Source organism: Parasteatoda tepidariorum, chromosome 3 (assembly GCF_043381705.1).
Source record: "Parasteatoda tepidariorum isolate YZ-2023 chromosome 3, CAS_Ptep_4.0, whole genome shotgun sequence".
NCBI classification, from domain to species: Eukaryota; Metazoa; Arthropoda; class Arachnida; order Araneae; family Theridiidae; genus Parasteatoda; species Parasteatoda tepidariorum.
The window spans coordinates 70,377,656-70,404,111 of record NC_092206.1 but is presented as its reverse complement, the minus strand read 5'-3'; the positions used below and the strand labels follow the sequence as shown (position 1 = coordinate 70,404,111).

Below are 26,456 nucleotides of genomic sequence, written 5' to 3'. Positions count from 1 at the left end.
TTTAATGAAAATATATGATAAGTGGAAATTATATAAGGCATTTCTACTGTTTATGGTTGCCATATTGGCAAACTTTGAAAGCGTTTAACCAACACCTCCTAGAATAAGGAAGGCCTCAGCACGGATCAAATTAGTAGTCCGATGTGACGAAGTTAACTGCGCAGTTGATGAAAAATAAGAAAGATGTCATTACGTTTGGGGTACTAAGCTGCGCAGTGGTTGAAAATACGAAATAAGTCATTACGTTTGGACTACTAAAGGATATTTATGGTAACCCGTGCAGAGGCCTACTCTTTTCTAGGAGGTGTTGGTTTAACTCGGTTAAAAGATTCAAGCAGTTCAAAGAATTTTCGTTAAAAGTCTTGGTGTCACTTACATTTACTCCATTTTTTTAAATTTTTTAGAAGTGTAAATTTTTTTTAATAATTGAAAACTGGCTGTTACAAACGTAACATATTGTGTTACGCCTGCAACATCTTGTTTTTAATTTTAAGCAAATCAAACTTATTAAAAATTGGAATAATGCGAAGAACAAACTTATTCTCATAAAAATTATTATGACTGCTCAAAGTTTTCAACTGAGTTATATGCTTTTAATTCAGCAAATTAGACATTTGTGAATAGTGACATTACACTATAGAATGTGCAAGATGTTTTCTAAGTACCCCTCTTACCATGTCTCGTATTTTTGTAATGCTTATTGAAAACTGATTGATACTGATGATCCCCACTAGGATTGAATATTTTCTAAAAAATCAAGAAGAAAATCATCATATGTGATGAAATTTACATAGTGTCAGATAATAGTATATTTAACATTTTGAATCAGCTAGTGACAATTGTTGTTTTCTCCCGCCAAGATTGTCAATTTTATTAACGATTTAGATCAGTACAAAGAATTCGGTAATGGCCAGATTAAAAAAAAAACTGTCTTTGAGGGTTTTAGTAAGACCTTCACAATCAATCGTCAGATTTTAATCTTTTTTTTTCACATACAAGAAGTTTTATCTATATCTGTTGGATTTATTTTTTAAAAAAAATATTTGTAATTAGTGAAATTTGACTAAAATCAGACAAATAAACTGGCATTAATGGTTTTAGTTTGAACTTCAAGGTGATTTCTGATATTTTCATTTTCTTATCATAAATACATGAGCTTTTGATTACTTATAATAGTCATAATATTGATTGCCATAATATTGATTGCCTTCGTACTGATTCATCTGATTTTCATTAAAAAAAATTCCTTCCTTCTTAAAAAAATCCATAATGACCAAGATTTATTCATTTTGATAAAGATTTTAAAAATATATGTGTTAAGAGAGGTAACTAGAGAACATACTTCATAACTGGTTTGTCATTTCCTTTTTAAAATTATGCTCAATACATATTTGACTGTACTTTAATTGATAATTTGTTGTTAGTATTTAGCATCTGTGCTTTCATTTAAAATTTTATAAAGTTTAAATTTGAATTTTGTTTAATTTGCGCGATTGTATATGATGCAAATTATTCAGTTTTACTTTATACTTTACGCACAATTGTAATGTATTTTGATCAAATATCAAATTGTAAATACAATTGATAATGATAATCTTTTTAAATTCTAATTAATTCCGCATTAAAAAGGCAATGAGTGACAAAATGGAAAACATCTTAAGATTTTAAAATATAAGATTTCAAAATTGAAATATGTCAAAAAAGATTAAGATTTAAAAGGTTAAGATATAGATTAGACAACGTGTTTGTTGAGAACCTAAAAGCTATTCCATGACTTTTTCTCATCAAGTATCAAGGAAAGAAAATCACAGCAATAAAAAAAAATCTGAAGAAGTTTTTTTAAGTGAACGTGTCTGAAATCTTCACAAGCTAGAAACTGAAAGTTTTAAGTATCAAGAAATATTTTTAAGCAATAGAAAATTAACTAAATGTTTATAATTATATCAACAGGGCTTATAAAATAAGTGCACCTATAAAGGATTAAAGGCGTATAGAGCTTTACATTTTAATTTTTTATTGGCAATAATAGGTGCATTTGTATTAAACATCAAAGATTACCTTAACAAATATTTAGTAATTAATAAAATTACAACGCACTTAATGATTAAACGTTTTCATATTTTTGGTCGAATATAACTTCATATTATCAAGATATTTATGAGCTTAAAATATTTTTGAGCTATTAAGTAACTTTATTCACTTTTCAACTATGAGTCGCATGTTTGTTTATTTTCCTTATTTATTATAAGGGCTTCATATTAAACACAAAGGTAAACATCTACACAAAAATTGATATCATAAATAAACGAATTTTACTGAGAGCGAAATAAAAAAAATGGAAAGACTTTTAAATATTTATATATTATAAGACTTTTAAATATTTATATATTTAATGTCTAGATTTTGTTCTACTTAAGTGGTTCGTGGAGCAAACTTGTAAACTAATTACTTTGTGCAGACGATATTTTAAGTTAGGAAATCAAATACAACCGTACTTTCTTCAACAAAGAAAAACTTGCTTTTTTTTTCAAAGGATTTAAATTTTTGTTTTACGAGGTATGGGGCTTTGGCAATAATCAGAAAAATATGGTCCCAAATAGTTAAGACAGCGGTCAAAAGTTGGACTCCTCAATGTTTATTTCGCTTTCTGCGCATTTGCTCATGTCATTTGAAATATTTCAGATAATTAAATAATTCTTGCTCACAATTATGGCACTCTTTTATCAAAAGATAATACTTATACAATTGTTTAATGTTTTTTATTATTTTATTTTAATAATCCATCTCTGGCCAAGAATCTGAGTTCAGCCATACCCATACGTCACACCCGTTTAAAGGGCGGACCAATTCATTCATCCACAGATCGCAATTTTTACTTCAACCAGAGAACGATCAATGTCCAATTCAGTACCCAAGAGGTATAATTTATGAGAACATGGAGAACTTTGTGACCCGACATATTTAACTTGCACCAGTCGCCACTTACAACACGGGGAGTCTTGTATCCAATGGAATATCCAATATTCAAATAAAATTCGTCAAATAGTTCTTAGGAAAAGAAAATTCAAACATACGGCAGTTCAGAGTGAGAAAAGGGAAATATATTAAGGGGCTGAAACTTTCGACCGCTCTTCAGTTTAAACTATTGGGACAATTGTTTTTGAGACTGCTGATACCCCTCATATTTTGAGAACCAAAAATTTAAATCCGTCTAAAAAAGGTTTGTTTATTCAGAGAAAGTACGTTTCTGAGTCTGATGTTGTAACTTGTCGTCAGCACAAGCTAATCTATTTAAAGTTAAATCCTCAATTTGATAACATTGCATCTCAGTATGTGAAAGTGAAAACTCAATCATTTGATTAAAGGCTATTAAGTTCTAATTTTAGTTTTGAGCACAGTACAAATATATTTTCATGGTGATCATCGTTATCTAACTTAAAAAATATTTCCATACTTGTTGAATAATTTTAAAAATTAATGCACTGATTGATTTTTCTATGCTTTTGCATTGCTATGACGTATACAATATCCTAATGAATATAAAAATGCTTTTTCGCTTTTCTTTTATATGAGTTATGTTACCAGAATAGTTGAGTTATTTATTCACGTAGTTTGAAAAATGATGGTTTGTCAATGCTAATTTTAGCTAGTACTAAATTTTAATTTTTTCAAAGTTGTATTTTTCTTAATTATTTTGTATTAATAATGTGTTAAATAAAAATGTTTTGATTTTGCTAAAAAATGTTTTTTTTTCTTTTCTTTTCCATTATTTAAGATAGTTACAAAAGTTAATTGTTAGTTTTTAAGTAAACAATTTTTACTTACAAAAACATTTATCAAAAAATTTAAATTGAAACTCATATAAGTAATGCATATAAGTAAAGCTCATATAAGTAAAGCATTTTGTATTCACCTTATTCCTGACGGAGGTTATCTCTATTATTAGCAGATGACAGTACAATAAGAGGTGTTTATAACTTGCTCTTGATCATACGAATGCATTAATTTACACTAGAGCCATTAAATTAGAGAATCCTTAATTTACTGAGCTATGACGTCATAGGAGAACTGCAAAACTTCCGGTTTGATTTGGTTATTTTTTTAGGATACTGGGTAAATTAATGCGAAAATACAAAATGTCTTAGCAAATTTAAAATGTTTTTATCCTCGCAGACACTTTAAACTCGTACTTTAAACTTATTCTCATTTTTAAGTACTCTAAATTTTCTCTGAGCCTTTGTAAATGAATACGATTTTTTTGGCAAGAAATTGAACTTTTTTTAAGGCATTTAATATTAAAAACAAAATTATCATTGCATTTGCTTAAAAATATTTTTTGTTGAATGAATAAATATTCATATTTCTACCTTTTTCTTGTGAGCAAACACGATACTTATTTTTCCATAAACTATTTTTTCTAACTTCAATTTTCCTAGAAATATGTTTAATTTATGAACTAATAATGTGCAATAGGATGTCCATGTGCGAAACTCTAAAAAAAAGTATTGCGTGAGCTTTCCTTATATAATCAGAGATACAATTTATTGATTTTTTTTAAAATCTTCAGAACATAACCTTGGTGATCTAGATTACATTTGATATTAAAAAAAGGATTTTATTCTATATCTCTTTTTGCTTAAAATAGAAAAACTTGCTTTTCGAGTACAATAAAAAAGAAACACTCTCCAAACATCACGAAAAGAATTTCAGATCTTTCAAAAACGAAGTTTTTTTTCCAATGACATATAATTTGACTTGCAGTAATATGCTACATTGATATCCTTATAATTCAATTTTATATTACAAGGAAATGTATTTGAATCAAAAATTATAACTATCCATTGAGGTTGTCAAGATGTAATTTTCACAATCTTCGTCAAGAATCATATTATTTTTTATGGTTGAGTTTTAATCATAAGAAACGATTACCAAAGCTTTGCGAATCTCTTCAAAGCTGCAGTTAAAATTTACAAGTTTAAGGAAATAATTATTTTCGCTCATTTAGTTTCCATTGATTTGTCTTATCATTCATAACTTAAAAAAATTTATAAAATGCAAATTTAAATTTAAAGAAAAATGCAAATTTATTTGGTTCACATCAAAAATCAATTTCATTGATTTTTATTCAACTGTTTTGTGATTTGCAAACAAGAGCACGCAAATACTCACATCATACTTCTACAATTCATTTCAGAAGAAAAACTTAACTTTTTACTTTTTAATTTATGAAAGAATTTTGTCACAGAAAATTGGCATAATTATAGCATCCTTAATCCAAAAATCTGAGAACATTTCTTTTTCCAATGCCCACCTGTGTTAACATCCGTCAATTCAGGCATTTACAGGGCGATTTTATTGGCCTCTCTTTCAGGGGCATCATATTAGGTGGGCCAACGTCGCTCCCAGTGAGGACAGATAGTACAGAGAAGGAAAGAGCATCCATGCCTTGCCCGGGATTCGAACCCAGAAACTTTCTGGTGCAAGGATAGTTCCATGCCCCCTACACAGGCCGGAAGGCACATCTGAGAGCAAAAATTAGCAGATTTATTTATTCGAATTTTCCGCGATCTTGCTGTTTTGCATGCTGAATGAAATCGCGTAATCAATCTGTTTAACCTATCTGATACCTGCATGTGACGCTATCGTAAGTAAATCGTAACATTTGCCGATTCGAAGGTCAATCAGGTTCGACATTCACGTGGTGTTGCTTACAAGTATTCAATTAAACTAGTAGGCTGCGCCCCCTTCTCGCTAACGCTCGCCAACCCCCGAAAATTGCTACGCAATCTTATATGGCTTGCTTCGCAAACCAAGCTCGCTTCGCTCGTTACTAACTTAGGTACATTGCAAATGCACAAAATTCTAAGAATACAAAGCACTCATTCAAATCCATATAACAACTTTTTTATAAAATAAATTACATCTTTTTAGTAAATACTAAGTAATTAAAATAAATTTGAATTCAAATAGATGACATGTAATTCGTTAAACCTATTAGAAATATGCTATAGTATAAAATCTTAAAGCGTAACAGCACGTCTGAGACTCATTTTTCCATGAATAACTAATAACAATAATAAAACAAATAAATTCGTGATATAAATCAAAAATCGTCAAATAAATTCGTAATACATAAATTCGTGAAAAAAAGCGCTTTCGACAATATACTAAAATAGGGATCTATCGACAAAGACTACTCACTTCTGCCTACCTTAATAGTATGAGATTGCCGCAGCTGATAGGGTGAATTTCGGAAGAGATGACATTTGATGAGAATGCTCTCTCTGGTTATTTCAGTTTCCGTTTTTAAAAGCGCTATATGTTGAGCCACCTCAGGTAGATTTGGCATGTGAAATTTTTAGCGGCAATCATTGGTCGATTTTCCAGCGTTGCCATTCAGGGAGTTGTAATGAGGCTTTTTTGTCGCCGTGTAAGAGAAATATATATATATATATATATATATATAGATGTGATTTAAATCACATAGTTAGACATAATCACTTTACTTCTTCTCGAGATACAAGTATTTGATGCCCATTGTAAGTATTCAATTGGAGCTCTGAGCTTGGTGGCAATATAAGTTTCAATTATTTCCTTGACCACTACAAGCAAATATCGCCAATTGGAATTTCATAATCTTTCAGACCCAGATAATCTAACAGTTGCAAAATTACAATAATTAAAATAAATGTTAAAATTTATTTTTTTAAAAACCAATCTTTTTAAGTGGAATAAAGAAAGAGAAATATCATTATTTTTGTCACAAGTAGGGCGAAAAACATTGGCGCATTACTTTCTCAGTAAAATTCAGTCACCACAAAAATACTTTCTTTTTTCAAAAGGTGAGGAGGCCTCCGTCTGTTGTTTAGGTGTGACAAAAATAAAATTAATCTTTAACTTTTTAAAATTATTTCCACTAGAAAAACTTAGGATGTTAAAACTTTTATTCTATCTTTTATTTCTTCAATTATTTACTACTCACAGGACGTTGTACCAACTGTTCTCAGTTGTTGTTTCATTAGTATTTACATAAAAGAAGTGCAGAATTATAGTCGTTCATTTCAATGAGTTAATTGAAAGAAATTTAAAGGAAGTCTTTGCGATCTCTTTCTGATGGAATATTTTCAATACTTTATAATTCTAATCATAAATGTAATTAGCTTACATCTCAATGTGTAAGATAATTATACTGTAACTTGAGAATTCGTTATGTTTTAATGTCTGTTGTCATAACTAACACGGATAAAAGTATCATGGTCACGGATTCAAAACTATTTTTTTTTTAAAAACCATCGTAATCTTTACTTATTTAGATAAATATCTTTATAAAAATATTAATTTTTCTAGGCTAGGTGATCCATGCTGAGCTCCCTGCATGTATTGAACACATTGTGAACCAAAAATATTCAAGAGTGAATAATGAATTAAGAGTCCAAACATGGCTTAGATTTAATCTAAGTTCACCATGAAAATAATTGTGTTTTCATATACAAGTAGAGAATTTTTTTGTCTTATGAATCTGGTTTAAAATTATAAAGCGTCGGAAGTCAAATATGTCTAAAACAGCCAACAATCTGATAAAAAGAAGATATTAACTTAACAGTATCGATACTTTAAACGTTAATTCGACCCAAATTTGTGGAATTCTTAATAAGGTGTTAAACTGAATCATATTCTATTCCAGTTGAACCATTATATTGTGTAACGAAATATCAGAATTACGATAATATGGTCATAGTATTAAATTATAATAAATAAAAACCATTTTCAGTTATTTAGTTTTGAGCATTTATCAATTTTTTTAGCCTTTAATTTTGAATAATTATTAAAATCAAAAGCGTAATAATAGTAGGAATAAATAATACAGAAAAATATCTAGAAATTAGGGATAAAGAAATGTGTTACATGTAAATAATGTCTTTATAATTTTTAGTATATTTATGGATACCAAAGAAATCTGGGTTTTCATGAGAGATTATACCTTGTGATTTTGTGACCAATGAATAGTCACCGAAAACAGAACGGTTTTGTGTCATTACCTTTTCATGCTATATTAAGTTACATAATTAATAGAACTGTTGTAAATCTCTTATAATATAATATGTGTATCTCGTATATTATTGTAAATCTGTGTATCTCTTATTGTAAATCTCTTTTTTGTGACCTTTTTTTCACGCATGGTGGCTAGCACCCGATAAAGAATTTGTCTGGTATACAACTAAAAGAAAAGAATCGGTGGAAAATGTACCACATTATTGTTCTAGGACTGTATGATAAAAAAAAACATACAAAAAGTTGTAAAACACATTTTCATAATCTATGATAGCGGACACATAAAAGTTTGCAAAATCTACACTTCGCTTTCAGTTTAAAATGCATTGTACGTTAGCAACGAAGCTAAAGCTAAGTTACCAACAATGTTGTTTATAATATTTGATTTAAATCAAATAAAGCAAAGTTACACAAAAAATATTGATAAAGCTCAAGAAAGTTTGCAGCAGTACTATTCTTTAAGATTTATTTCAATATTTTCCAACAGTTCTTTATAAAGCTTATTATCTGCAATGTTACCTTGAGTCTCCTCCTGATCCGAAAATATCAAACTTCTCGATAATGACAAAATTTTGAAGTACCCTTTGTGATTCAGATCTTTTTTAAATTCTTCCTCTTCATCAAATTTCGTTAGTTTTGTGTCGCTTTTCACTGGTTTCATAACATATTGTCCCATTAGAACTAAAACGTTGTTCCACAATTCCAACTGCACACATCTAGAAACACCTGGTAGCGAGTTCGAATTTATAGTTTGCATTCTTTTCTTTAAATATTCTTCGTAGTCTTTAATAGCAGAATCTTGAGCTTCACACGTTTCACTTCCAGTTATTTCCCTAACACACACTCTTATGTCTCTTATTATTATTTCACTTATCTCTTGGGAAACTAATCTGCAAAATTTCTCTAATCTTTTCTTTGAATCCTCGGCGTCGGGAGGTAAATCCTCAACAGTATCAGTTATAATATCTTCCACACCAGACGCTAGAGCCCACAGATTATTTGCCAAGATGCAAAGGTCTATAAAATCTTTTTCACCAAAAGTTCTTTGCTCACATTGTTGCTCGATTGCTTTGCGTTTAGCAGAATAATATTTTAGGCAAGTGATATACATAGCATCAGCAAAGAGCAAATCACATTTTGAGGATCGTGGATAAGATATAATTTTCCATAAATTTGTCAAATTTTTCCTCATGATTTCGAGCAAAATATCCACCGATTCATTCTGAAGTTTGCGACCATCTACGCTAGTATCTAATTTCGTTCGATCGTCAGCGTTTACTGCGTCTACCGTCATACTTTTAGTTAATTCCAGCCTCTCTTGAAAGCACATCGTGAAGAAGTTCTCTCCAAACCATTTCTGAAATTGACAAATTTGCAAATCTTCTTCCTCTTTCTGCGTTACACGCACTATATATTTCACGAATTGCTTTAGTTTTGAAAATATGCTAAGTCCTTTTTCAATATTAGTAAGTCTATCTTCTTTGGATTCTTCAGTACGTTCTATAAAAGTATTCACAAGGGTTTTCAATGGATCGCTGAGTAGATTGAGACTATCAAACGTAAATTTTGTATATGTTTCATCAGGATACACTCTTTTGATTACTTTATCAGCTGCTTTATGGAAATAAATTAAGTAATCCAAGAGCTCCATGGTATACTTAGCTTCATCATCTGGGAAGGCCTCTTTTATTTCTTCTCTTTTCAATTCTGTCCAATCTTGAGCTTCTGATTTCAACGATTTGAGAGGAGCTGAAGATATCAACAACATTTCCTGACAGGTATGAATGCACCTTAATGAAAATTCGAAATCATCCAAATGTCTTTTATTGTTTGCTAAGTCAAAAGTATGCAATGCATTGAGCATAGTAAAACATTTATCGTGCAAACTTTCTGCTTCTTTTCTATACATGTCTTCTAAAGTATTTTCTAATGACCCTTCAAAGCATTTTTGGTCAATACAATCACCGGTTTCATTTATAAGCCGAAATATTACTCTGAGAGGAATTGCAAAATTTTGAGAACGGGTGCGATTAAAAACTATGAACTTACAAACAGCGTCCTCACATTCACTGAGACCGCTGATTACACTGTGTAAAAAGATAAGAATCATACCTGGAGGCGGAATAATATCCTCCAAGCAATAAATGGGGTTTTCATCTTCCGTATGATTTTTTAACCCGTCATACAAACACTCCTTTATTAGTAGCATATGTCTTTTGAAAATATCCACATTGGTTTTGATTCCAGACACTCCAATTTTAATCTGCACACGTAATCTGCCTTTCTCAACTTTTCTTGTTCGCGATTTTATTACAACCCATTCATCAGTACCTTCCATGGACAGGTTCTTAAGCTCAATTTGAAATAGCCCGATAAATACCGACAGTTTTGTATCGCCACCAAAGCATGAATTTTTGCATGCTATGCACGGCCAGCAGAATTTAGTCTTCACGGTAGTATCAGATTCTATTATTCCCTCTTCATCATTATCCCATACTTCTATCATAAGTGTTTCCTTATTGGGGTCTTTTAATGAAAAATAAAACTCCTTATTCCACACTGGGTGATCGTCGTTATCCATCATTTCAGTATATTCGTAGTTGCGTGATGCCGATACAAGCCAGACCTTACAAAAAGGGTGCCCATATTTGGAAGACATGTTATGCTTTAAACCACATGCCTCTTTTATTTTAACATACAGCGCAAAATTAGGAGCTGGTAATGCTTTAGCTTTGTCAAGGCATTTTTTGATGAGACTAGATCCTATTGGTGAAAGTTCATGTAAATAGGAAATCAGTTCACTTTGATCAATCTCTTGTGGACTTGTGCCAAAATGATGGTATATAGAGTAAGCAGCCACAACAGTCAACATTTCCAAGGTCTTCTGTGACGATGTTGACGCAAGAAGATTATCTACTCTCGACAGACGGAATTGTGGAAAGTTAAAAGAGAGTTTTTTAGAAAAGTTATCTTCTAATTTACCATCTGATGGCCAAGAAAGTTTCCTATGTATTTTCTTACTTTTTTTGAGGTTGAATAAAATTGAACTGCTATGATCTTTACATGGACTATCTACGACAGAGGTGTCGTCATCTGAATCTGTATCGTGTGACCGGAATCCGATGCAAGAATCTAACTTGTCTCGTTGTTGGTTTGAGGACTTAGCTGCGGGATTAGTGTCATCGTCACGCTCCGATTTGGCCCCAACATCTTTGTCTTCTTCGACAGTTTTAGGTTTCGGCTCTGGTTTTTGCTTTCTGGTGACGGTTTCAGGTGTTGGATTTTCTGCAGCGCCTTTCTTTTGTTCCATCATCAGCTCGATGTTCTAAAATGCTTCATGACACACAAGAGTTTTTCTGTAAAAAAAAGGATGAATTATTGGCATGCAGTCAAAGCAGCTGAAGAAAAAATACTGATAATAATTGGAGAGTTTTGTTGATTAAACAATCAATTCCATTTCGTTGGTAATTATTTTCGAGTACCAAGATGAGATAAGCAAATTTAAATGTTCGTCACAATTGAAAATGTCTTATACTATCCAAATGATGTAGACTCAATTGCTTTGCTAAGTGAAAATAGCTTTTATCTAAGGGTTCAAAGACAAGGTATATGAATGAGTCCATTGACCCCAAATTTTTGTAGATATATTTTTGTAAAGATATATTTTGTATGCTAATAATTATTGTTGTAAAATTAACAGGAAAATTAGCTAAAATATATTGCCTGGAAACATTTTGTTTTATTTCAAATTTTGAAACATTTCCAAAAAGGCTCGCTAATCAAATATTTTCCTGTACTAAGAATTGTGAAAATATAATTGCGTTTTAAGAAAATCGATACTTTTTTGGTTGAAACATATTAATCAAGTAAGGAATATGCATTTGACATTCATATAATACTTTCATTTTCATTCGTATTTATCATTTACTCATTGCATTCATTGTACACATGGTGATTTTTTCGTACAATTTACACAACCTAAACTATTTAAGAGGTTAACCTTTCTTAAAATAACATTTTATTCTTTTCATGATAATCATGGTTAAAATTGCATCTTGTGTGATTCCTAAATTATATATAGTTTACCAATGACAAAATTTATTTAAACGAAATTAACTTTATTTTATTTTCAGTAATGGAATTTCATTTCCTACTCGTTTTACTCCCCAATCCCCACGATTGTATCACACTCAGTTTTAGTTCTTAGCGATAAACAGACTGTTGCATCAAAATTAGGAATTATTCGGGAAAATTGAGATAAAGCATATACCTAATCCTTTTGCTCAGTTGCCGTTTCAAATTCATTTATAAATTCTTATTTAATGTTAGTTACTATGCAAGCTCTTTCGATATTTTTCGAGAAAAAATATTACTGATCAAAGTGCGAAAAGTTAATTCATAATATTTCCTTAGAAATTTTAATAGTAATTTCGAATTCATTATTTTGATTGTTTTTGTTGTCCGGATTCGTAAAAGCACATCCTATACGGGATAAGACAGAGTTGGCGAAAATTCCAATTGGCGACGTAGGAGTGCTCTCGATAATCGCCAAACACCTGTGCTCTGATGTTTTCTGTTTTATTTTCGGTATAGTATCATTCACCAAGTTTAATATGGATGCGACACGTCTTAGCTTTAAGGAAACGGATCTTCCTAAAAATTTTGCGAATATCATTACTAAAAATGATGGGAAAATGAGGAATATTCGATGTTCAATTAATTCATACAATGTTTGGATTAATTCATACCAGTTTGGATTGATACATTTAGTATAAAAACCTACACATCATGGATTCATGGTAAACCTTACCAAATAAGACCAGAAAACTTCTTTGAAAGAATAAGAACACCCTTTATGCAATATGTGTAAATGAAATATATTTTTAAAATGGTGCATTATTTTTTTAATGCATTTTATTATTTTACTACGGGGAGACCACCATAAAAATGAAGTATCTACCGACTTTTATCTTGAAAGAATATAAAGGAATTAAATAAATTTTTCCTGAAGGTGATGTGCACATCACGGCAAAAAAAGTAATTTAGAAATTTTACAATAAATACTTCTAGTAATGGAATAAAGCATTTTGAACATAAACTTTTTACAAAGTTTCATTTTAAACTTGTTATAAGTTTAAGGTTTAACTCCAGGTTTTCAGTCTGAAGTTACAAAATAAAATAACTGTCACATAATAACTTTTAATTGTTTTTCAAATTTTTTTTTTTATTAAATTCTTATTAAATCAGATAAAATTAGATATCATTTATATAAAATTGGACATTTTTATAGATTCAGACTAGATTTCAGTTGGATAAATGACATTTAGAGTTTGAAATGTCACAAGGAATCAAAGAAAAATCCCTTCATTTACACTTTTTTTTTCTCTAGATCAGTTGCAAATATATTTTAGCGCTGACAAATTTTAAATTTTTAAAATTATTGATTATATCATGTTTGTAAAAGAACTATTACTTAACTAGGGAGATAATTTTTAGAATATTTATCGTTTTTGTAATAACTTATATGTTTTTATTAACTTCTTAAAAAATCTTCGTAAAAAAATTACTTTATTCTTTTATTAAGATTGATTTCAGCGACAACTAAAACAGGTTATATTAACTATATAAACTAAATTATGTAAATATATAAACTAAATTATAAACTAAATAAACTAAAAAATATGTTATTTAAACTAAAACAGGTTATATTATCATTTTTCTTACAACAATAGTTAAATAGAATTAGTTCTCTAAAATATGGCTCCAATAAAACATGCGAGAGCGGAGCAAGCAGGGAGTTTATTCAATACATGTAACTTATTGACTATTTTATACTAGTAAAACTGTAAATTTGAGCAGAATGGTTTAATAGTTTCTGAGAAATTAAATGTTAAAAAATATGAATTTTTTAAATTTTTATTTCTTAACTATTTGACCGATTCTGCTAAAATTTCGATTTTTGTTATATATAACTACATAATTTCATATATAACTACATAATTTCATATGAAACTTGCATACCCTTAATGGGAAATATCGATTAATACCTGTTGTAAAAATATTTTCTTTTATTATATTTTCATATTTGTTTATTTGTCAGAATAAAAATTTCAGGACTTGAATGGATGCTTGTTTTATGATTAATATCAGTATTATTATTTTGTTAAGTAATCCTGCAATGTTATAATCAATGTTATCGCTATATCAAAGAGACACTTAATTTTAAACAGTTTTAGTCAATAAATGTTTTACTAGTGATTAACTATCAAAATTATGTATGATGTTTTCTATGACTAACCAACCTATGCATATTATTTTCGCAAAGCTATGTTTTGTCATCAAATTCAATAAAATTATTTCATTCAAAATATATGCTTAACCCTACACTTGAATTTGTTTGAAAATAAAGAATAATAATTATTTTCGCAAAAAGACGCTCAAACCTCCGTCAATTTTTATTTTTATTTTTCATTTTATTTTTTCAAACGCATAAAAACATAAAAATTAAATAAAATGAAAAAAAAAATAGTTTAATTTCATTATTCCCTTCTAACCGAAAAATAACTTATTTTCACAGAATTGATCAGGTAATACAAGAAAAATACGGAGAAAAAAAAATCAGTTACTATTGTTTGGGAGACGTGGATTTCTGGCTCTTAGCGTATCCGCTTAACTACGTATACAATGTTACATGTTCAGCGTAAATATAAATAACAGAATCTTTTCAATAACGAACACAAAATCATATAAGAACTGAAATGTAAGAAATGAAGTGACTGAAGCTTCTAATCGCAGCAATACCGAAATATACCGAATACATCTTACTGATATGCCATTAGGCTTAAAACTAAGGAAGCTACACGTGCGGAAACAGCATGTTCCTCAACATTGAAACTAGCACAGACTTGTGGTAAATTTTGTTTGCCTTACTAAGACAAGCACATTTGCAGATGTGCAAAACAGTTTTCGACGCTTAATTAAGGAGAACATCAGAGCAAATTCAATTCAAAATAAGCTTTGCAAATATGTAAAGAGGCCCAGTGAAGGGTTAAGATTTCAAAGCTAATCATGAACATAACTGTTAATTTGATCTTATTTATTAATTAATTTACTTATTTTATTTCCAGCAGCAGCACTTGAAGTGTATATCATTTGCTGGGGGGTAAAAGCACTCCGCACTAACCCATAAGGAATAACAAAACGAAAAAACAAAAAAATATTTAAAAAAATAAAAACATTCGAAATACAAAAACAATTAGAACAAAGAAACGTTAAATAGAATATCAACAATAGAAATATAAACAGAGAATGGGGTGTAATGCAGTAGGCCTCTTTGTGGTGCAACCTGGGTAACGCCAAATCTGTTACAACTTGCAGCGTGCAGGCCGGTGTGGAGATTTTCTCTTTTTTACGAATGCTCCATTGGACTGCTGGTAGTTTAATTCAATCAAAGGAAGCTTGAGGCAGGCCCGTAGCCAGGGGGGGGGACCGTCGGGACAAATCCCCCCCCCGAAATTCTGGGATTTAGACTTTTTAGTCTTTCTTTGAGCCTCTCGGTAAAAAGAAAAACAAAAACTGTCGAATCAAACCTTTTATTAACTAACTTTATTAAGCATATTTCGGGATATTCTGGTTTGACCTAAAAAAGTAATCGAAAAATTTTCTTCAAATCCCCGTCGCATGTCTTTGTAAACTTTGTTTACAAATTGATTATAATTATTATGTAATATTAATTGAAAAATAAGTATTATGTAATATTTTTTAATTACTAGTTTAAGTTTTGCAAACAACAGAATAAACAATATTTGTTACAACGTTTTTCACCTACTTTGTATATCTGAAACTGCCCTTGCTTCTCACCATATCCCTCCCCCCCGAAAAAATATCCTGGCTAGCTACGGCCTTGGCTTGAGGCTACAATTTATTATTTTATTGCTAATGTAAATAATATACTATTGTTGGCGAATAATATCTGAAATAAAAAAAATCAATGTTTTCTTAATGTTTCTTTGCGAAATTTTTATTCCCCGTTATAAGTTATTTGATAAACGAAATAAATACACCTCGGTTAATTTCACTACATTTGTTATGAAGATGAAAAAAGCGTTGAATTTTAATACAATTTGAAAAAATTGACAGCTGATGCAAAAGAATTTGATTTGCTATCTAACTATCTCAAAACAAAACTGTGGAGAAAAAAAATCTCAAGGTAGGAGCATAATCATGCAAGATAATTTTTTTTCTACCTAGCGAAGTTTAAGTTTAAGTTAATTCATTTTTCGGAAATATACTGTGTTTGGCGTAAAAAAAATATAAACAATTCCTAATTATTCAAGTTTGCGAACAACAATGTTAAGTAATCCTAATATAAAACAGTTCTTTAGATGAATTTAACTATAGGAGCTTCCTAAACATACACTTTAAGAAAAATAGGTTTAACATTTCATTTAATCATAGTAATATCTGTATCTTAAACTACAGTACGATGATGAAAGTGTATTTAATTTCCATTAGTAATTTTATACAGACCTTAAGAATTATCTTAAACTTCAATTAAAAATATATAAAAACTAATGAAATAAAATAGCATGGAACACATTAATGCATCAAGCCAATAGAACCGTTAAAATAGAGTTTTTAACTTAAATGTTGTTCTTTTTCGGTTCCTGCAGTTCTAAAATATGACATTGTTTAAAGCTACTTAAATTCTGTTAAATCCATAACCTATGAAATATTAAATAAATCTATTAAATACAGATACCAGTTTGAAAATTTAATTTTTTAAGCTTTAGTCATAATAATTAATACTAATCACGTAAATAGTAAAATTTGAGAAATAGTAAGCAAAATACAATTTTATCTTTGCCGGTCAAAAGACTCTTTGGGTAGCATTTTTAGAAATAAAATAACCACCAATCAAAATTTTAATCCTTTCATTCAAAATTTCAATCCTTTCAGCCATTTTTTATTGCTTGAATTCTAGGTATAAAGTAAAAATCAAACTCGTAGTAGTTTTGATTTTTTAAACATAATTAGGTTATGTTAGCGGATACTATTCAAAAGGATTTTAACAGTTACGAGATAAAATCAAACGAAATTTGAACAAAACTCCTATGAAATAAATTGTTCACCTAAAGTAATGCTGTTCTAAAAGTAAACATTGGATTGTAAATTATTTCAACGGGGAAGTCTCTGTAAAAACTAAAAAGAACTTACTTGTAAAAAGGTAAACATTATCGTTCGTCAATATGTAAATCGAAAATAAACTTATCAAAAACTTTAGAAGCACAAATATAAAAACTAAATTCTTTTTGTTTGAAGATTTTTATATGCTGAAATTGTATAATTTTAATCAAATATAATGTTTGTGATAGTTTGCTGTTCCAATATTGCTTATGCTAGCTTTCTTATTTTTAAATGTTCGGAATAATAATACTGTGAAATATAATTTACAGTTGTTGAGTTTTGATGACACTGCAAATAAAAATGTCCAAGGTAGAGGCTAAACTATATCATTGAAAAGAATATCAATCGTCTTAATTATTTGGTTGTGAATGGCAGCAAACTGTTTGCAGTATTCTTATTGGGCGATAGGTATTCCTATCCCAATAGAAATGTATTCCTATTGGTTGCTATTGATTGATCTACCCTGGCTAAGGCTCCTATACTATCATATATTCAGGGGCTCTAACCCTGGCAGTGGACAGGTAAGTAAAATGACGTCAGCATAGAAATCTCCAATAATTAAAAATTTCTAGTGTGTAAAAGTTTAATAAAAATTTAAAGCGTATTGATGAAAACTTTTTTTTATCTACACTTTTAACTGCCTGTTTGAATTATCAATTACACAAAACATTAGATAAACAAAAAACTGAAAGAAGCTTAGCTCAGAGTAGATATATTTTATCTTTAGAAAAGGATTAAATATTAAATAAAAAAGAAGGCGAAAACTTTCCTAGATGCTGAACTATTGTAATTAAACTCAGTTAAGTACCTTGTCTAATTATTTAATTGATAATAACATTCATTACAAGTATTTTAGTTTAAATTTTCAAAAATGTTTTGTATACCTCATGAATTTATCACCTTTGAGAAAGAAAAAATTGATATTTCTGTAACTATATCTTCCACAACTAAGCTGAAAGTCTTTAACAATATGATTCAGAAGTCCAAACAAGAAGATTTTCAAGCTAAATGTATAAGATGTGGCACAATAATGTCCGAAAAGCGGTCGATATTAGTTAGAATCCATCCTCCTTTGAAACATCCGGAGTATATTGCAAATAACGAAACTGTTGGTAATGTAGAAGAGACATGTTGTTGTTGCACGTGCGGTACATCAAAATCATTTCATGGATTTATTCATCCTATAGATTCCAATCAGAATTGTAGTGTGAGTCCAAATAGGAATATAAATTCTTTGAAATTAAATTATGGAAAATTTAAAGAAATTCTCACCAATAATTCCACTGTAAACGAAAATGATCGAAATTGCTCATTTGCACCCAGATCTTCACCACAGATACAAAGGAATTACAACCATCCTTGCTCAGATTGTCATGTGACTTTAGTATTAGATTCTAGTAAGGATTTTAACGAATATAAATTTTTACTGATGCTACAAGCAGTTGAGAAATCAGCTGAATGTTTTTCAAAAGGAAGCCAAACCTGTAATTTTACGTCTGCGGATGTTGGTGTTGGAGTAAGTATGTCTAACGATCTTCCAGAAGTGGCTGTTGTATTAAAAGATGGTAAGTTTCATTGATATCACGGTATTTTTTGAAAAGTTTTCAATGCAAAATTAGTATACAGTACACATTTGGTGATTTAGGTTGGTAGGTACATTACATACGTAGCACTAGGGCTGCACAATAAGCTATTGGCGACGGTCTGGGAAATATCCCCGAGGATTATCCGAAGACATGCTATCGTAATTTTCATCCACTGCAGAAAAGATCCTCTGCTTTGGTAGCCCAATGACCTGCGCGCGAAGAGAGCACTTTACGGTGGCACAATTTAACGAGGACCGACACAGCACATCCACGGTACCTACACAGGCTGATCAGAGTGGTCACCCACAAGCTTACTGACAGCAGCCAGTGAGGCTTGACTTGGGTGTTCTACTGGAAACTACGTCTTTTCACTGCGTCTATCAGACTACTGCGGGACACATGTGATTTAGAAAAATACATATTTTTTGATACTCACTCCAAAAGTTTTGATTGAGTGCATTAAGACTTCTTAATTTCTTAATCAAATCTCTTTATATTTGAAAAAATAAACATAAAATAATTTTGATTTGCGGTTATTACGAAAGCAATAACATGTCAGTTTCATAGTGGCAACAATTTCCAAAATCGAGCCAAGTTCTGTAGTATGAAAAGTTTTCTCAGATTTTATTTCAATCCGGAATAAATAAAGTTATTATTTTCTTTAATTATCGGGGTTTATTAACAGATGCCGGGCACTTTCATTTAAAATGCGCCATGGACAAAACTTTTACGCTGTAAGGAGTTCAATCCATCGCGAGCTTTAATGTTTCGTATTTTTCATTACTTAAGATGTTAAATGCTAAAAAAAATTATTTTTGATAAATTCTTTATAAAATAATTAACTAAAAATTGCTGATCATTTACTCCAGTATTTTTGAATGCTAGCTCAATCAAATCATTATAAACAAAATATGCACCAATGTAACTGATAGATAATTTATTTTACTTTCAAAGAATTAACTATTGAGTGCAAAATGAATCATAATCAAAAATAGTTAAATTTAAATTTATTTTAAGAACGGCATTTTCCAAAATGCTACCGTGGAATGTAAGTTTCATTTATAGAAATTTAACGGGAAAAGTATTTGAAATCCTAATGCATTGATAACAATAAGAAAAACATTTTTTTGTAATGTTAATGTTATAGGATTTATTTATATTGAAATACTGAAATATCGTGCAAAAATCGCCAAAAAAACCATGGAAAAAATTCTTAAATTAAAAAAAATAATAAGAAATACAAAATCGGGTTTTTATATGCAATCCATTTTTCAATTGTCATAGCGTATTGGTGCAAAATAAAATTTTGCACCCAATACACTCTGGATTCACACATAGATTATATTGCAATACGTTAAGGCCATATGGTTTTGGTCTTAAGTGTATTTTCAACGAAGCAGACAAGTGTCAATAAATCTATGAGTTCCTTATAAACTTGTACATTCAGGCAAAAAGTAAACTAATCTAAAAATACCATTTCGAAAAAAATCTGCTGCTTTCTGAGCAAAATTAGTTTCAGATTTGAAATTCCTACATCAGAATTAGATACGATCAAGACTTGTAAAAATGCCACAAAAAATTTGTTCCCCAGTGTTATAGATAAAAATAGATGATTTTTAATGATATCCACATTTTTATTATTTTTAAGGAAAAAATGCGCATTGGTCACATACCCCATACATACTTGTTCAATATTCCAGAAAATGTTTATTTTTTAATGTGAAGAGCTATTATTCAGTATTCGCTACCTTGAAATTTTCTTAAGATTAAAGTGCCCGTTATTCTTTTTAATATCAATTTTCCTAATATATCTTAGCGTGAAATTTCCATATTTCCCCTGCAAAAAGAAAATTAAAAAAAAATAGCATAATTTTTTTTTCATTTTTAAGTGAAATACTTAACTGAATGAATATAATAATATAAAATAAAAATACTACATTGTGAATAACTTGAAACTCAAGAGCTTCTAAGTTATCATATCAAATTTCGGAATGTATACTTACCTTATCTTCTAGTCGTTTTACTACACATGCACGAAATTTATAACTCATTTTATTATGAAATGGTTTTAGGTACGAAACTATTATTTTGGAATATTTTTTTTTGTCATTTTTCAACTCAAAAGCATTAAGAATATGCTTCACTAATACTTTAATTAATTTAGAAATATAATTTAGGAAAATTAATTTATTAATTCTATTACGGTTAACATCAGCAAAAACGTTTTTGAATTTTATTACCATTTTTTTTAGTTTATAGTAGTAAATATTTTTAAACATACATAAATAACTTCCAAAACAAAATAAAAGTTTATTAGAATTCCATTACTGTTTTAAATTTTCAGTTATCAAGTCTAAACGGAGATCAATGTACGTTATGTTACGCTCTATCCTCTCAAAATGTTATGTTGTGTTCACTCATATTGTTAAAATTTTGTGATCAGCATTATTTTAGAAAAATAACTTCAGACAAATATAAGCATAAAAATGTCTCAGGGTCCTAAAAAGCCATGTGCAGTATGCAGCATACGTTTTAACACCATTGATTTAAATGAACATGAAAACGAATGTTTTGAAAAAATTCAGAGTAAGCATGAACTGTACATGAATAAAAGGGAAAATGTAAGCAGCTCTGAAAGCAGTAACAAGATACAAACGAAAGAGGGAAGCATCGAGATGACAAAGGATGAACCAGAATCATTCATAAAAGTTAAACAATCTAATTCAAGTACGCCAGAATCTGGTAGCACATCGGATGCTCAAATAAAAGACGGATATACGCCGATTAAAACTGTTAGCTATAATAATAAGCAATCTAAAACCTTTGGCGAAGAATCAGCTGTCCCTGTTTCAAGTGCTAAAAAAATTGATATACCAATGACTCCAGAGAAAGCTCAACGTCAAGCTTTGCTTGCAGAGATAAGAAGTAATAAGTCTAAACAATTAAAACCAGTTAAAATCATTGACAAAGAAGTGAAACGTAATCAATCAATTAAGAAGGATGATCAAAGTAGTGCTGTTCGTGAAATTGATTACGATCAGGAACAACAGAATATATCTGAGCCTAAATTAAGTGATAAAGAATTATTAGAGACTACTCCTTATACTAAAGATCAAAAGCAATCTACAGTAGATGGTAAGTATTTGCCAAATGTTTCTAAAATATTTTAAATAAAGTTCCTTCAAACAAATACTTGCATTTTAACAGTCAAAAGCATCTTACAATGATTTATAAAATGAAAGCATTTTCTTAATTTAGTTTTTATAAATGTCCTAAGTGTAGTTTTTGTTTTAACATTACTACTTATTATTGTGTAACAAGTATTGAAAAACAATTCACTTATAACTGTTTTTAAATAATTTTTCTTTAAATATTAATATTTATTATTTCATATATGTGTGGAATTGGAATACAATTCATTTATAACTATAACTAGAAGGAGATGAGAGCCAACAATATATATCTGAACCTAAACTAAGTGATAAAGAATTATTAGAGACTACTCCATATCCTAAGTATACAGAAGATGGAAAACAATCTACAGTAAACGGTAAGGATTTGGTAAAAATTCTAAAAATATTTGTAGTATTAATCTAATTTTCAACAAATACTTACATTTTAACAAACAAAAACAAGTTGCAATGACTTTATAAAATTGAATAAGAATACTTCTTTTCAATTTGATATTTTTATTAGCCTGCAAGTGGCTTTTGTGTATGCACTATTATTTTTTATTGAGTATCTAGTTGGATAACTCAATTTTCCACTGAAGATCCATGCTTGAAGAAAATGCGAGTTTCAGTCATTTCTGGATCACTAAAATCAGAATTTATCGTAATTTTTATGTCAAATAGAATTTATCGTCAATCGAAACTCTGACCATTTTCCAACTAGCTAGAGAACTCAGATCCTTACTAGAGTTCTGTGTTTGAGGACAATAACAAGATTAAATTGTGGTTTCTTGATCGTTATAAACAGAGTTTATCCCCATATTAATATTTACAGGAATTTATCACCAGGCAATGACCCCCAACATTTAAAAAAATTCCTCGCTGTAGGGAATACCAAGCAACTGTATACTAGGCAATAGCCCTTAAATTTAAAAATTACCAATGAGTAGAATATGATGAAAGTGTATGCAAAATGTATTTGTTTACCACATTTACCAGAGATGTACTAATTATTACTCATATTATTAATTATAACAGCCCAATTAGTCAATGTGACAATAAGTCAGTAATGTATGAACCATTACCCGGTATTAACTGCTCTTTTTTAAGGTGAAGAGTTCTTGTTCGGTTTACACAAGACCGGCACTTTCTACTCTTTTATTTCATAAGATGCTATGCTATTGCCCGGTTTTGCGTTGGCCAATTTTACTGGTGTTTTCTTTTTTTTTTAAAGTAAAGGGTAATTCCGCAGTTTTTTTACATAATTGCTTTAAAAAATGTTTAAAAAAACAGTTTCCAAATTCTCGAATCGAAAATAGATACTTTCTACTGTCCTAGTCTTGGAGAAAATACCAGCGTGCATTCCTTACTCTTTAGCATTTCCTAAAGAAATGCTTGGAATTAAAAGGTGCTTTAATTTCATTGCTCTTGAAGAATTAAATGGAAATTGTTTCACAGGGGCGTATTACTTTATTTTGCCTAGATTCTTTAAATGCTTGTATTTTTATTATAAACGAAGAAATATTTAGTGACTATAATTTCGTTCAAAATATACGTGTATTAAATATATTAGGTTAGCACAAGTGCAAAATAAGTTATTTTTGTTATTTCACAAAATACTAAACAATGCTTTTAAATTTTTTTCGAATTAACAAAGTAGATAATTTCATAGCTAGTAGACAAAACTTTTAAATTTTGAGCAAGATTTATTTTTCAATTTTAATCAGATTCAGGGTACTTTTTTGATCGGCACTTTAAAAGACAACATGCGTTCTTCAGATTCTCCTTATTTATTTTGCCGTATTTGTGGCACGCGGTACCGAAGTGACAAAGTAGATCAGCATGAAAAAATATGTTTGGAGAAATCACAAGGAAAGGAACAAACGTGGTTAGAAAAAGAAGCTCCAAGTAACGTTTACTTACATCAAGCTTTAAGCAGCATGTCTGAAGCTCAATTAAATGCTTCTGACGAAGAAACTGAGGAAATATCTAAGTCAGACACAGATGAAAAATCCCAATCAACGCCAGAAAGACCACCCAAACTAACATCACTAGAACAGCTTGATAAAGACAAGAAGGAAATGGTTGAAACGCCTTATCCATCTCCATCTTCAATAACAAATGACAATCAAATGAGGACCTCAAGAGTGCCACAGAGGTCAAGACCCTCTAAAAAAATAGGTGAAAATCCAAAACAAGCTTGGAATGCAAATGCCAAGAAACCATTAAGTGCTAAAATCGAAATGCCTAAGTCTACTAAGAAATATAGGCATTATCCAGTATCTTGCGAATTTTGCAACAAAAAGTTTCAACCTGCGGAATTGCGAAAGCATATTCGAAAACATCATGCTGATGCTCATTTGCCGATTCATCTAAGAGGTACAGATCAGGGTAAAATCCCTCCTCCCGACAAAGAAAAATCCAAGAAAAAAGTTAGAAAGGTTGGTGACGGCCCGCGTTTTAGAATCTGTTACATTTGTGGAAGACAATTCGGTAGCAAGTCATTGCCAATACATGAACCAAAATGTCTTGAAAAATGGAGGATTCAAAATGGTCAGTTGCCTCCAGATAAAAGAATGCCTGAACCTATAAAACCCAAAACTTTATCAGGTGTGCAAAAGATAATTTTTAAAATTTTTGACATTTTAAGTAAGATTGTACATTTGTACTTTGCCTGGTATAATGAAAAAACTAACAAACTTATCAACGATTATTAGCACAGATCGCAAAATTTTACGTATTCAAAATTTGTACTTTGTGTTTCGTCAAACTAAATGTATTTTTCAACTATTCTAATTACCTAACTTTTCACACACTAAAGTAATTTCTATCTTGGTATTATGGCGAACTAATGTATTTTTCTCGATAGGCTTTCAATTTTAATTTTTTCCTAGAAATTATTCGCATGGTTTTACTCAAATATTCTCGGTTTTACTGAGAAAAATTTTCCAATTTTTCCTAAGATCCAATTTTAATTGAGTTCCGATATCCAAACATAGTTTAAAAAGTTATAATTTAAAAGTAACAATATATGATTTGTTGAGAGATAAAATTTACCAAAAATAAACAAAACAAAGATTTCCCGCAAAATTGAAATGGAATGCATTAAGGAGGTATTAGGCCAATTCTTAAAAATAGAGATACTTATTCTTTTTCCTGTTTTCAAAATTAATTTTCCCATTCAAAGAATTAACTATAATAATAGTTTACATTCATGGCAATATAGAAATTTGCCACACTTTTTCAAGCGAAATATTTTTTCTGTCAAACTGTTCTGTTCGTTACTATTGTTTCCAGATGACTTTTCGAAATTTCCACTAGCTAGCAGCACATTGCACAGGAAAATCTTAGTGTCTACTACTACTACTATTATTAGTGTCACATAAATCATGGTGATTTTCTCCAAAGGTGCTCTCTGGGACAGTATGAAAGCTTTTCATTATACTACCCCAAGCCCTTCATTTATACAACTCTCGAATTGATGAATGTAATATTATCTTTTGAAATTGTTTCTCTTATAGAATCAGAACTGGATGAAAATCTGCATGGATCTGAAGGTTACAGTAAACAGTTACCTGAGTTAAATTCGGAGAATGAAGCGGCTTATCAGAGTCACATGATGAATCTGGTTCCGTGCTCTTATTGTAGCAGAAGATTCAATCCGGACAGGATAATGATTCACGAGAACGCATGCATTGAAAGACCAAAGAAAAGAGAATACATCACTCCAGATAATGTTGAGAAGAAATAGATGAGTTACTTAATTTGCACAGTTAATTTATTAGAGAATTTATTGGTTACAGCAATTAAAATCAACGTGTTTTGTTAATTGTTTTCTTTTTGTTAAAGTTTTTTTCAATGATGCACACAAAAATTTAATTTAGCTCAACTTGAATTTACTTAAGGCCGTTTCTCGAGCACTCTGATGAGAAAAGTTTTTTAATCGAATGATATGATATTTATATAACTGCTGTAACTTAGTTATATTCGTGGCTGTTAGGTTAAGTTTTGCTTATATTTTGTCCCTTCAACTAATCATGAAAATGACGTAAAATAGCAATTTGATGAAAAACAACAGTTTTGTGGATATGAAAAGTGTTTGTGATCTAGATTTATATTATTTGTAAAGCTAGTCCAACGCTGCTTTGTCTAGATTCGTAAAAATGGCGAATTTTCGATTGATTTTCATTTGGGTGGATAAAGTTCGTCAAACTGGGGATTATTGAAAAAAGTTTAATAATTTTTTAAAGATAATTTTTTGCTGCCAAATAGTAAAAAGAGTTTAAAATCATAGCTTTGTTTGGAGTTCAAGGAGTTTGGAGTGCCATGTTCTAAATTGTCATGATAAAATTATGATGCTTTACAATATTTATCAAGTTTATAACGTATCAATAAAACCATACTTTTTGTAAATGTTTCCAAAATCTTTACCAAAGCGCTTTGGTAATATTTATCTAGTTTT

The 26,456-nt window shown here is 29.9% G+C and overlaps 2 protein-coding genes across 5 annotated transcripts; one reads left to right on the top strand and one right to left on the bottom strand.

Moving 5' to 3' along the window:
• Positions 1-8,309: 8,309 nt before the first annotated feature.
• On the bottom strand, positions 8,310-17,396 carry LOC107444024 (BAI1-associated protein 3-like). Its single transcript, XM_016058070.4, has 2 exons — positions 17,269-17,396; positions 8,310-11,408 (listed from the first exon to the last, which is right to left on the bottom strand). The coding sequence occupies exon 2, from the start codon at positions 11,363-11,365 to the stop codon at positions 8,504-8,506; it is 2,862 nt and encodes a 953-aa protein (XP_015913556.1). The 5' UTR covers positions 11,366-11,408; positions 17,269-17,396; the 3' UTR covers positions 8,310-8,503.
• Positions 17,397-17,907: 511 nt separating this feature from the next.
• LOC107444039 (zinc finger protein 474-like) lies at positions 17,908-25,925 on the top strand. Of its 4 annotated transcripts, none has more exons than XM_071179163.1 (3): positions 17,908-18,803; positions 22,261-22,374; positions 25,516-25,925. In XM_071179163.1, the coding sequence occupies exons 1-3, from the start codon at positions 18,110-18,112 to the stop codon at positions 25,743-25,745; spliced, it is 1,038 nt and encodes a 345-aa protein (XP_071035264.1). In that variant the 5' UTR covers positions 17,908-18,109; the 3' UTR covers positions 25,746-25,925. The 4 variants fall into 4 exon arrangements, with proteins under 4 accessions (XP_071035264.1, XP_071035265.1, XP_071035266.1 ...); XM_071179164.1 differs by lacking the exon at positions 17,908-18,803 and adding an exon at positions 21,097-21,959 and having other exon boundaries at positions 25,516-25,916; XM_071179165.1 differs by lacking the exons at positions 17,908-18,803; positions 22,261-22,374 and adding an exon at positions 21,097-21,959 and having other exon boundaries at positions 25,516-25,917.
• The last annotated feature ends 531 nt before the right edge of the window (positions 25,926-26,456 follow it).